Consider the following 13,841-nt stretch of genomic DNA (forward strand, 5'->3'; position numbering starts at 1 on the left):
GCTGTTGGTTTTTCATAAATAGTCTTAATCAGGTTGAGAAAAAGACCTTCTGTTCCAATTTTCTGTAGAGTTTTTATCATGAATGGGTGTTGAATTTTGTCAAATGCCTTTGCATGTATTGAGATGAACATATGGTTTTTGTCCTTGACTCTGTTAATATACTGTATTACATTTATTGATTTACAAATGTTGAACCAGCCTAGCATCCCTGGTATAAATCCAACTTGGTCAGGGTATATGATCTTCTTGATGACCCTCTGTATTCTGTTTGCCAGTATCTTGTTGGGGATTTTTGCATCTATGTTCATTAGGGAGATTGGTCTGTAGTTCTCTTTTTGGGTTGGGTCTTTCCCTAGTTTTGGAATCAAAGTAACACTTGCTTCCAGGAATGAATTTGGAAGCCTTGCTTCCCTTTCAATTTCCTTGATGAGTTTAAAGAGTAATGGCAATAGTTCTTCTTTAAATATCTTGTAGAATTCAGCAGTGAAGCCATCAGGACTTGGGCTTTTTGTTGGTAAATTTTTTATTACATTTTCAATTTCACTCATTGTTATTGGGGTGTTAAGAATTTCTATATCTTCTTCATTTAACTTGGGCAGTTTGTATTTATCTAGAAATCTGTCCATTTCTTCTGTGTTTTCCATTTTATTAGAGTACAGGTTCTCAAAGTAGGTATTGATGATCCTCTGGATTTCTGCTGGGTCTGTTGTGACTTCACCTTTTTTGTTCTTAATTGCATGGATTTGAGACTTTTCTTTCCTTTTTTTGGTAAGGTTGGCTAAAGGATAATTGATTTTATTTATTCTTTCAAAAGAACTCTTTGATTCATTAATTTTTTATATTGTTCTCTTAGTCTCCATTGCATTGATTTCTGCTCAGATCTTTATAATTTCCTTTCTTGTACGAGCTTTGGGTTTGTTATGCTCTTCTTTTTCTAGGAGCTTGAGGTTCTGCATTAGGTTATTTAACTGAGTTCTCTCTGTTGTCCTAACATGGGCATTCACTGCTATGAATTTCCTGCGTAGAACTGTTTTCATTTTGTCCCATAGATTCCTGTATGTTGTACTGGCATTATCATTCACTTGTAGAAACCTCCTAATTTCTTCTTTAATTTCCTTTGTCACCCACTGATTGTTCAGAAGGGAGTTATTCAATTTCCATGTGTTTGTGGGAGTTTTGCAGTTTCCTATGTTATTGACCTCCAATTCTATTGCACTATGGTCTGATAATATATAGGGGATAACTTCAGTTCTTTCACATTTACTTAGACATGTCCTATGAGTTGGCATGTGGTCTATTTTGGAGAATGACCTGTGTGCACCTGAAAAGAATGTGTATTCTGATTTTGTGGAGTGGAACACTCTGTAAACATTTATTAAGTCCATTTGTTCAATAGCTTGGCTCAGTTCTAGAATTTCATTGTTAATTTTTTTTCTAAATGATCTGTCTGTTTGTGATAGAGGGGGGTTGAGGTCCCCCACTACAATTGTATTAGTGCTTATTTGGTTTTTCATGTCCATTAATATTACTTTTGTATAGTTGGGGGCATTCGTATTTGGTGCATATATATTTAGGATTGTCATCTCTTCCTCTTGGATTGCTCCCTTCACAAGGAGTGTAGTGACCATCTTTGTGTCTCTTAATTAGTTTTGGTTTGAAATCTACTTTGTCTGCGAATAAGATTGCCACGCCTGCTTTTTTCTGGGTTCCTGTTGCGAGGAGAACTATTTTCAATCCTTTTATTTTCAGTCTATGAATTTCCTTTTAAGTTAGGTGTGTTCCTTGTATACAGCATATTGCTGGATTTTGATTCTTAATCCATTCTGTCAGTCTATTTCTTTTGATTGGTGAATTGAGGCCATTAACATTGATAGTTATAATTGATAAATATTGACTCATCCTTGTCATGATGTTTTATTGTTGTTGGCTCTTTTATTTCTTATTTCCCCCCTTTCTCTGTAGTGTCTTACGTTGCCTGGTGGCTTCCCTCTGTTGGGCCTCATGGAGTTTGACCTTCATTGTCTTTTTCTAGGATATTGCTTAAAATTGTTTGGAGTGCTGGTTTGGTGTTCATGAAATTTCTCAGGTGTTCTTTGTCGTGGAAGTATCTAATTTCTCCATTGATTTTGAAAGATAATTTTGCAGGATACAACAGTCTAGGTTGGAAGTTACTTTCTTTTTGGGCTTGAAATACTTCACTCCAGGCTCTCCTTGATTTGTGGGTTTGTGTTGAGAAATCTGCTGTGATGCTGATGGGCTTTCCTTTGTAGGTGATTTGTTTCTTTTCTCTAACTGCCTGTAGAATTTTGTTCTTCTGTTGGGTTTCTGGGATCTTGACTTTTACATGTTTAGGTGTAGATTTTTTTTTGATCATGGCTAGTTGGAGTTCTATATGCCTCACTTACGTGTATGTCCAATTCTCCACCTCTGTCTGGGAAGTTTTCTACTATTACTTCTGTGAACAGTTTTTTTTATGTCAATTGTACTTTCTCCTGTTTTTTCGTGGACTCCTGTCAGTCTTATGTTATTCTTCTTTGCATCATCTAGCAGCTGTTGAATTGATTTCTCATGGTCCCTTACTATCTTTAAGAAATCTCTGTTTTCATGGTCCTTAACTGCAATCCTGTCTTCTATATCTGATATTCTATCTTCAGGTTCTCTTAATCTGCTCTGCATGCTTTCAGTGGAGTTTTTAATCTCCTGAATATCTGGTTGAATCTGTTTCATGGATTCCATTTTTTATGTTGGGAGATCATGGTTTCCATTTCTTTCTTATGGTGGGGATTGTGGCTTCCAGCATGTTTCTGATCTCATCTATATTCTTATCTATTCATTATTTTCTTATCTATTTCTGTTCTAGAGCCTCTAATCATATCTTTCTTATCTGCTCACCATCTCTGTAGTTATCTGGGAGATTATTTCTGCTTTGAATTTTTCTAGAGCCTCATGCATCTGTTTTGTTACTTCCTGTGCTATCAGTTCAGGGTGTCCAGGTGGTTGATTATCAGACTTTTCCACCTCATTTCCCCCAGAATTTGCCGTTTGTGGGGTGGAAGCCTGAGTTTGTGCCTTGCTTAAATATCTTCTCTCTCTCTCTTTTTTTTTTTTTTTGGTACTTTTCTTGGTTTAATTCCTGGGTTTATATTTCAAAATTGCTTAATGTAGGTATCTTTGTTGCTTGTGTTAAAACCATTGTGGAATGATTGCTTTTCAGGGGTGTCTTCCAGATATAGCTGGTGTTTAGGTTTTGAGACTCTAATGACTCTGAGGCTATTTCATTTTCATTATACCAGGAAGGAAAACTGATTAGATCAATCACAACATCTTAGCCCAAATGATGCAATCAGCAACACCATAGCATCAAGCACTGCTTAGAAAATGACAGTTTGTGATAGTTATTAATCTATCACATTTAACTGTGTGAATTAAATCAAAACTGAGGACCAACCCACCATATGTTTATAGTGAATAAACTCTTCAATATAGCAACTTTACCCTTCGGGGTGGGGAGTTAGAAGGAGTTGGGGAGGGAGGGACAGGTAGAAAGATCAGGAAAGATTAGCAGTGAGGCCAGAAGACACAGAAAGATCACACAAACTCTAAGAAATTGTTAAAGGCAAGAGGAAAAGGCAGAATGAAAGAACAAAGACATGAACAGAACCACCTAACAGCAATAGGGAGGCTAGATACTGTATTTACTTTCCTTTAAAACTAATGATAATCAAGAGAAGGAAAAAGAGAAGAAAAGAAAAATAAAGGAGAAATCCAAATTCAGTACAGAAAGGAACAAATAGAGAGATAAAGAGCAATGTGGGACAGCGAGAGAATGAGTGAGAGACAGAGAGAGAGAGAGAGAAAGAGAGAGAGAGAAGAAAGAAAAAAAAGAAGAGAAAATAAAAATTTGAAAAGAGTAGAAAAATGTAAAACTTAAGAATTAAAAATAAGAGAAAAAAATTTTTTTCTTTTTTGCAAATAACAAAAAATGAAAATGAAGGGCCTCCTTCAGGGTATGTCTCTGCTGTCACAGCAGGCAACCTAGGCAGCTGTGTGCATATACAAGTCAATGAGTCTCAGCAAGCTAGTAGCAGACCTGTGAGATTCAGGCAGATTTCTGGCTGCTAGTCCCAAGTTTAGCTCCCTGTCCTCCTGCAGGGTTGAACTCTGCAAAGTTCTACTGCAGGTTCCAGTTGCCCTTCCCCCGAAGATAGTGCAGGTTCCAATGGGAGGTGATGATCCCAGTTAATGATCCCTCCAACTTACCAAATACAGTGGTCTGGTGTGCCTTTATTGTAGAGATTCTCTTTACTTTTCCGCTGAGCTTCAGTTTTCATTGAGGAGCCTGAGAAGCTCTCTTTCTGTTGCTAACGTCTGCTCTATCTTGTGGAGCTCAGGACAAGGGCCTTTATAATCCCTTGTGCCTCTGTAGTGTGGAACCAGGTAGCAGAAGAGCCAGGGGCGGGGGGAGTGACGAGGATGACGGGGGTAGGGGGGAGCGGGACTGGGCCCTGCAGGCCCCCGCGTGGCTAAGTGGAGCATGGGATGGACCAGGGCCTCCAAGCCACGCCTGGGTCCTCACCTTGCCATGGGCAGAGCCCAGAACAGAGTGGGCAGGGGCTTCACACTGCCTGGCTCCTCAGCTTGCACTGGTTGGTCGCACCAAGCGGCTATTTATATCATCTTAATTTGTATATAGGTCATCTACATCTTTTGATAGATTTAATTATAATATGTATTTAAAATATTTCTAGCCAAATGCCTGAATTTAGCCTTAGGGCACCAACCAGATTCTAGCAAACCTATTATTTCTGGACCAGTAGAAGTTAGACCAAGTTACTTGTATTTTTGCTTCAAATTCTACAAGTGGAGTAGGATTTAAGAGCAGATTATAGAAGAGCACATCTTTCATAGTAGAGCAAGGTCTCCCAGGGATTCATCTTAGGTGAAGAGACTCACCCTCAGGTAGGTGAACTTGCAGATTAGATCAGTGAGTTAGCCTGATGTGGAGAAATCACCACAAGGCATTTAGACCTTCATAGAACACTTTGGGCCATCTCCATGGCTTACACTGGTCATCTTAAGTACTCTCTCACCATCTTGTTTTATTGCTCTTGGGCAAGCTGGCAGATTTCCTTGTCAAGTCACAGGGGAGTCATTACAGCAATAATGACTTTTTTCTAGGGCATCACCAGTGAGAATGTCTACAGCCTTATAAAAATGCTATTAAATGTTGAGTTCCAATTCCTCCAAAATTGTGGATTCCTTCATATACAGTTGAATTTTCTGGGGCTTACCAACTGTTTCTCTATATAAATGTGAAGGATGTTTATTTATATATCAAAGGATCTTGAAAATGTGATTGAGATTCTTTTTCCCCAAAGGATAAGAATTGTTGGAATAGAAGGATGGCTTTGATAACATTTATTATCTGAAGAAAGGATTAATGGGACACATAAATGTCCTCCTTTTTGTATTCTGACTATAGAATAGAATGGCAATGCTAGCCCTCCATTGGCCTTCAAAGGTTACTAGAAGCAATCTAGTAAAAGATACAGATAAGGAAATTGAATTCCAGAAAAATTAGATATTTTTTCAAAAACCATATAGCTGTTTGATGGCTGTTCTATGAATACAAAAATGTTAGTGTTCTACAATTTACATCTGACTAAATTATGGGTCTGAAAGATTAGGAGTTGATAAATTACTTACCAATAGGCACAGATCAATTGAAATCTTTACTACAGTAGACCACATCTAACTTACAAACTTTATCTTTGTATTTCAGGACTAAAGAGTGAAAATTGTGCTGAAAACTTAGGTAAGATATACTTTAAAGTATTATCTCTGCAGTGGGAATTTTATCAGTGTTATTTCTCACAAGTATGGGTCAGAGCCACTCCACCATTATACTGGCAGCCATTGTTTTCTCAAGGCTAAATTGTGCTGTTTTTTTGGACCTAAGTCCGTTTACCCACAGCTGGAAAGTTAGTACTTAGGAGACACAAGTTGGTAAAAAGGAAACAGGTTTATTCCTGAATCTGTTGCAGGGAAGCCTCTTGTTTCAGAGCTTTCTCTTAGGGAGCTCAGGTATGTGACAGGGCGTTAGAGGGGAGGGAAAAGAGGGTGGTGGGATAATAGACAAGAAGGATGTGTTCTGAGTCATGCATCCAGGCTCAATAATGATTTCTATCACTCACAGGGTTATTTTCTTTTCTTTTTTTTTTTTTTTTGCAAGAATATCCTTGTGATAACAACAGACCTTTATTTCTTAGGCCAGTCCTTATAACTCCTTAGACAAACACATTATTGCCCTGCAAGTTAAACATCATTCTCCTTTTTTAGTAGTAGTAGTAGCGGGGTAGAATCCAAGGTCTTCACACAGAGGTACATCCCTACCCTTTTTATTTTTTATTTTAAGACAAGGTCTGACTAAATTGCCCAGACTGGACTTGAACACACCATCTTCCTGCCTCAGCCTACCAGAGTGCTAGGATTACAAGTGTGTGCTACCATACCCAACTCATTCTACTTTCAATTAAAAAATTGACCCATACTTTGATGTTATCTGAAGACTACTAGAGGTTCTGGGTTCTGAAAAACTAAAGAAAGATAACTAATTAGGAGGTTCTGGGACCAAGGCTTTTCTAGCTCCTTTCCTATATTAGCTGACTCTAGCAATTAATATCTTCATTGCTTTCTTTAGAATTTACAGTACTGGCAAAAGGGGAAAACAGTAACTATACAAATGGAAATTTACAAAACAGAGCTAATGTAGAATAGGATACAACAGGACATTATAGTGTAGTCAGTATCACTGTTATACTGCCCATAGTGGCTTGCCAGGCCCCTGCTTCGTATATAGTCCCTACCCTTCCCTTTGGATGTGCAGTGCCTTGGGTCCTCAGGAACATGCCACTTTCACCCTAGTCTGACTATACAGGAGCTTACCTGAATGTCCTTAAAACTTTAGCCCTTTCCCACATGCCTTCTATGCAAAGAGCTATTCTACAATTCCTGTTTTTGATTTTTTTCTTTGAGACAGTCTCACTGTGTAATTTGGGCTGGTCTTGAACTCACTGTGTGGACCCCAGTGATCCTCTTGCCTCAGCCTCCTAAGTGCTGGGATTACAGACATGTGCCACCATGTCCAGCCTATTTTGGATACTTTAGGAAATAGCATTCAGGAAACTAATGAAGGAGTGGAATGAATGCACCTCACATGTGAAGGATGGTTGACAGAATGGTAGTCTGTTTCAGCTTCCTCAGGGAAAAATAGGATATTTCTTGGAAACTTTTGGGAAAGAAGACAGGAAACTTTATGAGTAGGAACAGCATTATCAAATGGGTCTAATAGATTTGAACCAGAGTTGCCAGAAAATGCCTCAGGTTGATGCATGCTCTCAATGGATCCTTTTGAAGATTTCTTTATTAAAAAGTTTGAAGGGCTAGGGATTTAGCTTGGTGGCACCGTCCCTGCCTTGCAAGCGCAAGGTCCTGAGTTCCATTTCTGGTACCAGAAAGAAAAAAAAAAGGTTTTAAAACATGAATCTATTTCTACTATCTTCCTAAGGCTAGCTTTTCTGTGAATGCTTCATGTAATTAAAATGCATCCATCTAGGCATGATAGCCCAAATGTGTAATTCCAGCACTCTGGGAAGCTGAGGCAGGAGGATCACAAGTTAGAGGCCAGCCTGAGCAAATTACCAACTTTCTGAGACCCTGTCTTAATATTAAAAAAGAAAAATAAAGGGCCAGGGATTTAGCTCAGTGGTGCCTCTGCCTGCCTTGCAAGTGCAAGATCCTGAGTTCGATCCCTGGTACCAAAAAAAAAGAAGAAGAAGGTGGTGATGGAGAGACCTAGGTACCTCAGTGTGAAGGCTGTGGGTTCAAATCCCAGTACAGTACCTAAAAAATAAAATGCATCCCTTGTCTTTGAATTGAAATTTTATATTTCTTAGAATAACCATATTTAATATGTTTCTTAAATGTAAGACAACTCTCATCTTTATTTGTAAGTGTTTAAAGTAGACTGAAGAGCCAGGCATGGTAATGCATGCCTGTAGTCCCATGCTGTTCAGGAGGTTGAGGCAAGAGGATCTCTGAGTTAGAGGCCAGCCTAGACTACATAGTGAGTTCAGGGCTAGCTTGGTCTACATAGTGAGACCTAGTCTTTAAAAAAATAAAAAGACAAGCTGATGTTCACATCTGAGCATAGTATCATGTAATGAAAATATTTTTATTTCAGAATATAGTCAGCCCATCTATGTCTACAACCCTGGTGAGTAAACTCTGATTTTTAAATATAATTCTTACAGGGATGTTTAATAACTTTTCCTTATATAGCAAATGCATTTCTTATCTGAGTAAAAGATGTACTTTGTAGTTTAAAAGCAGTAACTTGGCAAGTATGAAGGAGCCAAACAACCTGTTTTATGGAAATTTACCTCCTTCCAGTGGGAGAGTTGGCTCTGTGGAGATCTGAATAATATGAAAACTTTCTAGAAAATAAGATTGGTTGGACCTGAAGAGCTAGTCACCCATGATCAAGGGTAGGAGACCCTGTGCGGTAGAGCTCTTTATTCAGCTGCTGACTAGATTAGCCTGTGTGACAGGAACTTTCAAAGGTAAATAGAAAACTCAGCATATTTGCAACTCTCAGGTATGCTTATATTTGATATGTTCACTGAGAATAAAAACCCTAGTTGAGAACAGAGAAAATTATATTTATGTGGGGCCAGTTAGGATTGCCATCTGGGAAAACACCAATTCACGAAATCTTGAAAATGTGCTTTGAGATTTTACAAAATGGCAGCTGCATTTATAGCTTTAAACTGCAAGTGTTGGAAAGTAGATCACTTACTTGCCAGGAATTATGATCAGTGTTGGCAAAAATTCAGCTGTATGTAAGAAAGGGAGTGAGTGCAGGCTCAATTTCTAATAGTTGGGGAGGAGCTTGTTGTACAGAAAGTCAGCAGAGGTTAACAGTGTTTCAGAGATCAACTTAGGTCTGGGAGTAGAGGTGTCTGTTGCCCACTTGGGATCCGATAATAATGGCATCCCTGTTCTCCTCCTCTTCCTAATCTTACTCTTCCTCCTCCTTCTCTTCCTTCTTTTTAATCATCATACTGACAAATGAACTGAAGGCTTTCACACTAAACTCATGCCCCCACCCCTTTGTTTAAATTTTGAGACAGCATCTTGCTAAATTGCTGGGTACACCAGGCTGGACTTAAACCTGTGATCCTCCTGCCTCAGCGTCCCAGAGTACAGGTGTTGCTGTGGGTAATGGGCTTCTGGATGGTTTTCTAGGTTCTTGTGCCCAATGAACAAAGAATTGGAAAGGGGACTAGACTGTAAGGACAAAGCAGCAAAGATTAATTTAGATGACAGTAGTTCAGAGTGAGCAGGCTCATACCAGTGGAAAGGAAAAAGGCAGGAGCACTGAAGGCATTAAGAATTTAAAATGTTCTGTTGGGTCTAGGTCACCTCCCATTGGCTCTTCCATAATATGATTGACAAGGTGCTGAGTCATGTCACCTGTTCATGTATCTATTAAGCAAATCCTCTATAATTCTCTGTTATAATTAGATGTATGAGATGTAGTCCATATGCTGAACCTTCAATGAGCTTCAAGTGAAGAAAGGTTACTATAGGTCAGCGGTGGTGAACCTATGGCACACGTTCCGCAGCAGACATGCAGAGCCCTGTCAGCACATGAGCCAGGTTGCCCGAGCAGCTGAGCATCAGATAACAATTGTTTTTTTCTGAACTAAAATCTCAGTATTCAGGTGTAATTACAGTGTTGGCACTTCGTGATAAATAAATGGGTTTTGGGTTACAGTTTGGCACTCAGTCTCTAAAAGGTTTGCCATCACTGCTGTAGGTCATTCTGGAGAATCTGGCACATATGTGTCTAGGTTTGGTACTTCAGAATATTTCAAGGCAGGCCAGAGATCTTTGTCTTTCTTTTCTCTGCCTCTGGGCAGTAGACCTTAGGACAAAGGTCAAGGGATTGGCCCTAGGTGTTGCCCAGGTTCATTGAGTAGAGGTGAATGGTCTCATAGCCCCAATTATACAATCTATATTATTGCTCCCAGAGACCCGGTTTCTGAAAATCTTTAAGGGATGCTGAGGGTAGAATGTTCATCTTCTATAGCTGCTTCCTGCTGAATAGGGGCACTGGCCCTATTTATGCGTAGACCATTTAACTCTTGCCCTGACTGATATAAGGGGCTAAGGGAGCCATACTCCTCCTCTGAGAATTAGTTGATGACTATAGATATGAAGGTGGGTTTTTGTCCTTGGCTTGCATCATCTGTAGTTTCACAGCTGTTAAATGAGAAGAAACAAATTTGAGTAAGAGATTAAATATGTATGGTCCAAGTAAGAAGGTTATGAGAAGCATTAATAAAGTCCTTGTCAAAGGAAGTCCCAGTGGCTAAGGGAGCTAGAGGAGTTGGTTATTGGTTGCTGCATTGATCTCTGGGGCCAGATACACAGGAAGAAAAATCCCCGAGTCTCAAGACAAATTATTTTCGATAGGAAACATATTTTCCCTGATTATTTTCATTTTCCCAGACAGATACAGTCCATGCCAATGTGGCTCCAGTCAAAGGCTGAAAGGACCCATAAGAAGTACCTGGAATAGCTCTGGTAGTTTTATTTTTCCAATGTGTGAAATTCCTTTTAGTATCCACTAACACTCATTTAGTTGAGTTTTCTTAATGGCACCAGCAAAGTTACTGGTTGTGGGCTGAGAGCAATCTTCCCATGGGAATATGGAGGTTCTCCCTTGGCAGTAACCTGACACCCTGTTTCCTCACCCTTGTGTGTCCAGAGACTGCTTCTGTGAGAACCACACCAGGTTTTTTGTTTTGGGGGGTTTTTTTTCCTTTTGAAAAATATTTATTGAGTATAAATAAATGTCCTATACATTAAATATCAAGAAATATTCATTATTGATTACAAGTCAGGCTGTAATACTGAAGAAACCATAGAATTAAAATATCCATTCATGATACAGTAGTGACAATTCCATTCCAATACTGGACACAGTAATTTGCTCACAAGACACCACAAAACCTATCAAAAATGCCATCATTAAGCCACCTATAATACCACAATAGAAAATGGTGTTGAAACATAATATGAACAGTCTCAAAAATCTCATCTTTATATTATCAGTTTATCAAGGTCACGTTGAAACTGTAAAGTTATACTGTCATAGAACTTACTAAAGATTCTTGTCTCCTTGATTTTATTTCAATTATTAATGAATGAAAACAAGTCATACAAAGCCAAAGATTCTTTTAAGTTAATCTTTCGCAAGAGAAAAAGAATCAAATTTTAGTACAAAGAAAGCTTCCTCCAAGCAATGAGTTTCTTAATGGGAGAAAAAAAAAAAAAAAAAGAAAGAGCAGTAAAATTAACCTTTCCTTCAAAAAAGGAAAGAAACTGAAATCTGTTGCAAATTTGGAAATATTTCCCAGTCCAAGAAGATGTGTTTAATTTACATGATGTACTTGAATGATGCAAGTCTATGAAGCAGGGATCTGTGGCAATCCGAATTCATCCACCAGGACTCCATCCTTGTTTTCAGTGTCGGTGGGAACACCTTCTGGTATTGCAGGTGCGGATGCTGCTTCCTCCAAGTAAGAACTATCTTCATCAGCCAGAAGCTCATCACCCAGTGCATCCAATTCTGCTTCTAAGTCACCTTCATCTGATTCCGGAGTGCCATAACTGCGACTCAGTGCTTCTTGAATTTCATTCGCATCTTCCATCATATCCTCTAGTTGGTCTTGTAAATCCTCAGTCTGGTCAATTTTCACTTCCTTGTATGCCTTCTTCATTTCTTTTATTCCCTGTTTCATAGCATCCACCGTAGTCTTGGTGTCCTTCAATGACTGGATGGTGTAATTGGCTTGTTCCATGTTAAAGGACTGTTGGGCAAGGTTGCTCTGCTGCTGCTCATACATCCGCTTTTGCTTTAAAACTCGCAAGGCTTTCTGCTTGGCCATATTCTTTGCAGGACCCTCTGTCATCTTCTTGATTTGATCCTTGTACTTCACTAGCTCAGCATCCAGTCAGGAAATCTTCTTATCAATAGATTCTGCCCTGCTGCCCCCCGTGCCAATGCAGTCAGTCAGGCTGGGTGGCAGAGCCTTGGGTTTCGCTTTCCCGAAGAATTGGTTCATCTTGAGCGGCCGCAAAGAAACCCAAAACACTGAGGGGGCGGGGGACTAAAACTCCACACCAGGTTTTTTAAAGGACACAGCTTGGTTTATCTGGTTACTGGCATGATCCAGTGGAGGCTTTATTGTTAACATTTGTTCGCAGAAGAGGTCTTTTAATGTGCCCAAATCTTGACTCTGGTCCCAGTCTTGAGTCCTCTTTATACAAAGGGATGGCTGGAACTTAAGCAATGTGTGACTGGATATTGAGCCTCAAATGGGTGGTTTTGTGGAAGAAACTTGATGAAAACTACTCTGCTAGTATCTGAGAAGGGTAACAGCCTTCCCTGTTGAGGTTACCGTGGTCATTTCACTGACTTGAAAATCATATAGGTTGTCTAAGGACATTAACTGAAAGGGAAAGCCCCCTTGATATTTGGGGTGGTAGGTTATCTTTCCAGTAGCCCAGAGTCGAGCTGGGATGGGCACAACAGTATATTGTCTGGAGGATGGGGAAAGACACAGCCAACAGTCCTTGGCTAAGTTGGGGTGAGTAGAATTTAATAAGAGAAGGCTTAGATTTAAGGTTCTGTGTAAATGATCACTGCTCATTATCTCCTTTGAAGGCAATCGTTGAGCCATCAAAGAGGATCTCAAGAAAAATAACAAGTCCAAAGAGTTAATTTATAACTTGGGATGAGGATCTCAAGAATGAGTCGTGGCAAGCAAGAGAGTAGCAAAACTAGCTACACAAGACACACAAGAGGGACCCTATTTCCAGTATGGGGCTGATTTTCTCTTTTATTTAGAGGAAACAAAATAGTTTACTTATCTGACCCAGCAGGTTGGTTGGTGTTTTCTTTTCTGAAAAGAAACTTGAGGCCATCCACTAGTTTGCAGGTATGCCAGATTTATGGTTTCTCTTCATTTTCTGGTGCCTCAGGTGGCTTGGGTTTTACCTTGGAGCAGTCAATCTAGAAATCTTTTTTTTCCTTTTTTTTTTTTTGTACCAGGGATCGAACTCTCGACCTTGCGCTTATGAGGCAGGCGGCGGAACCACTGTGCTAAATCCCTAGCCCCTGTCAGTCTAACAAGTATAGTACGGTATTGGGAGCTAGGTTCTGTAGGAAGAGAAAAGAAGGCATCCTTGAGAACCAGTTAGTGTCTCCTAGGATCAGGGCAAGGAAGGTGTATGGATCTACTGTCAGGGGGTGAATAGATATCACTGCCTCATTGATAATTCTAAGATCTTGTACTAAGCAATATTCACCTGATGGCTTGCCTGCCAGAAGTATCAGTGTGTTGCATGGACTGGCATCAACAACCTGGTAGCCAAAAATTTATCAGTAGGCTTTAGCCCCTGTCTAGCCTCTCTTTTAAGGGGAGAGGTACTCTCTTTTGTGAGGATATAGATTAGGGTCCTTGAGCTGAATGAATACTAGAGTGGGCTTGACAGTCCACTCTGAGGGTGCCATCATACTTCGCTTGCAGATCAACCCCTAGCAGAGGAATGGAGCCAAGTTGCCTGGGTCCCTGGTAACTAGGACATGGGTTGCCAGAGTTTTAAGTGATAGAGTGGCCCTGAGTAGGAAGAGTATCTCCCTTCCAATTACTGGTATGGAGCATTATGGTATTACCATGAAGGCAGCTTGGAAAAGGAAATCTCCCAAC

General features: G+C 39.7%; 1 protein-coding gene and 1 pseudogene across 14 annotated transcripts in view; one reads left to right on the top strand and one right to left on the bottom strand.

Annotated features, from left to right (window-relative positions):
- The window catches only part of Art3 (ADP-ribosyltransferase 3 (inactive)), a 148,574-nt gene that overhangs the window by 115,524 nt on the left and 19,209 nt on the right, over positions 1-13,841 (top strand). For 6 of the 14 annotated variants that reach the window (XM_013073358.3, XM_021261041.2, XM_013073359.3 and 3 more), the window contains exons 4-5: positions 5,783-5,815; positions 8,243-8,275. In XM_013073358.3, the coding sequence (XP_012928812.1) occupies positions 5,783-5,815; positions 8,243-8,275 (66 nt within the window). Of the gene's footprint in view, positions 1-5,782; positions 5,816-8,242; positions 8,276-10,575; positions 10,651-13,841 lie in introns of all 14 variants that reach the window. The other 8 variants (XM_087215848.1, XM_087215849.1, XM_087215847.1 and 5 more) reach the window with 2 other exon arrangements.
- On the bottom strand, positions 11,373-12,209 carry LOC101717861 (charged multivesicular body protein 5 pseudogene; annotated as a pseudogene).

This window comes from Heterocephalus glaber, unplaced genomic scaffold (assembly GCF_053883595.1).
Source record: "Heterocephalus glaber isolate CG9 unplaced genomic scaffold, H.glaber_assembly_v1.0 deba00001454, whole genome shotgun sequence".
NCBI classification, from domain to species: Eukaryota; Metazoa; Chordata; class Mammalia; order Rodentia; family Bathyergidae; genus Heterocephalus; species Heterocephalus glaber.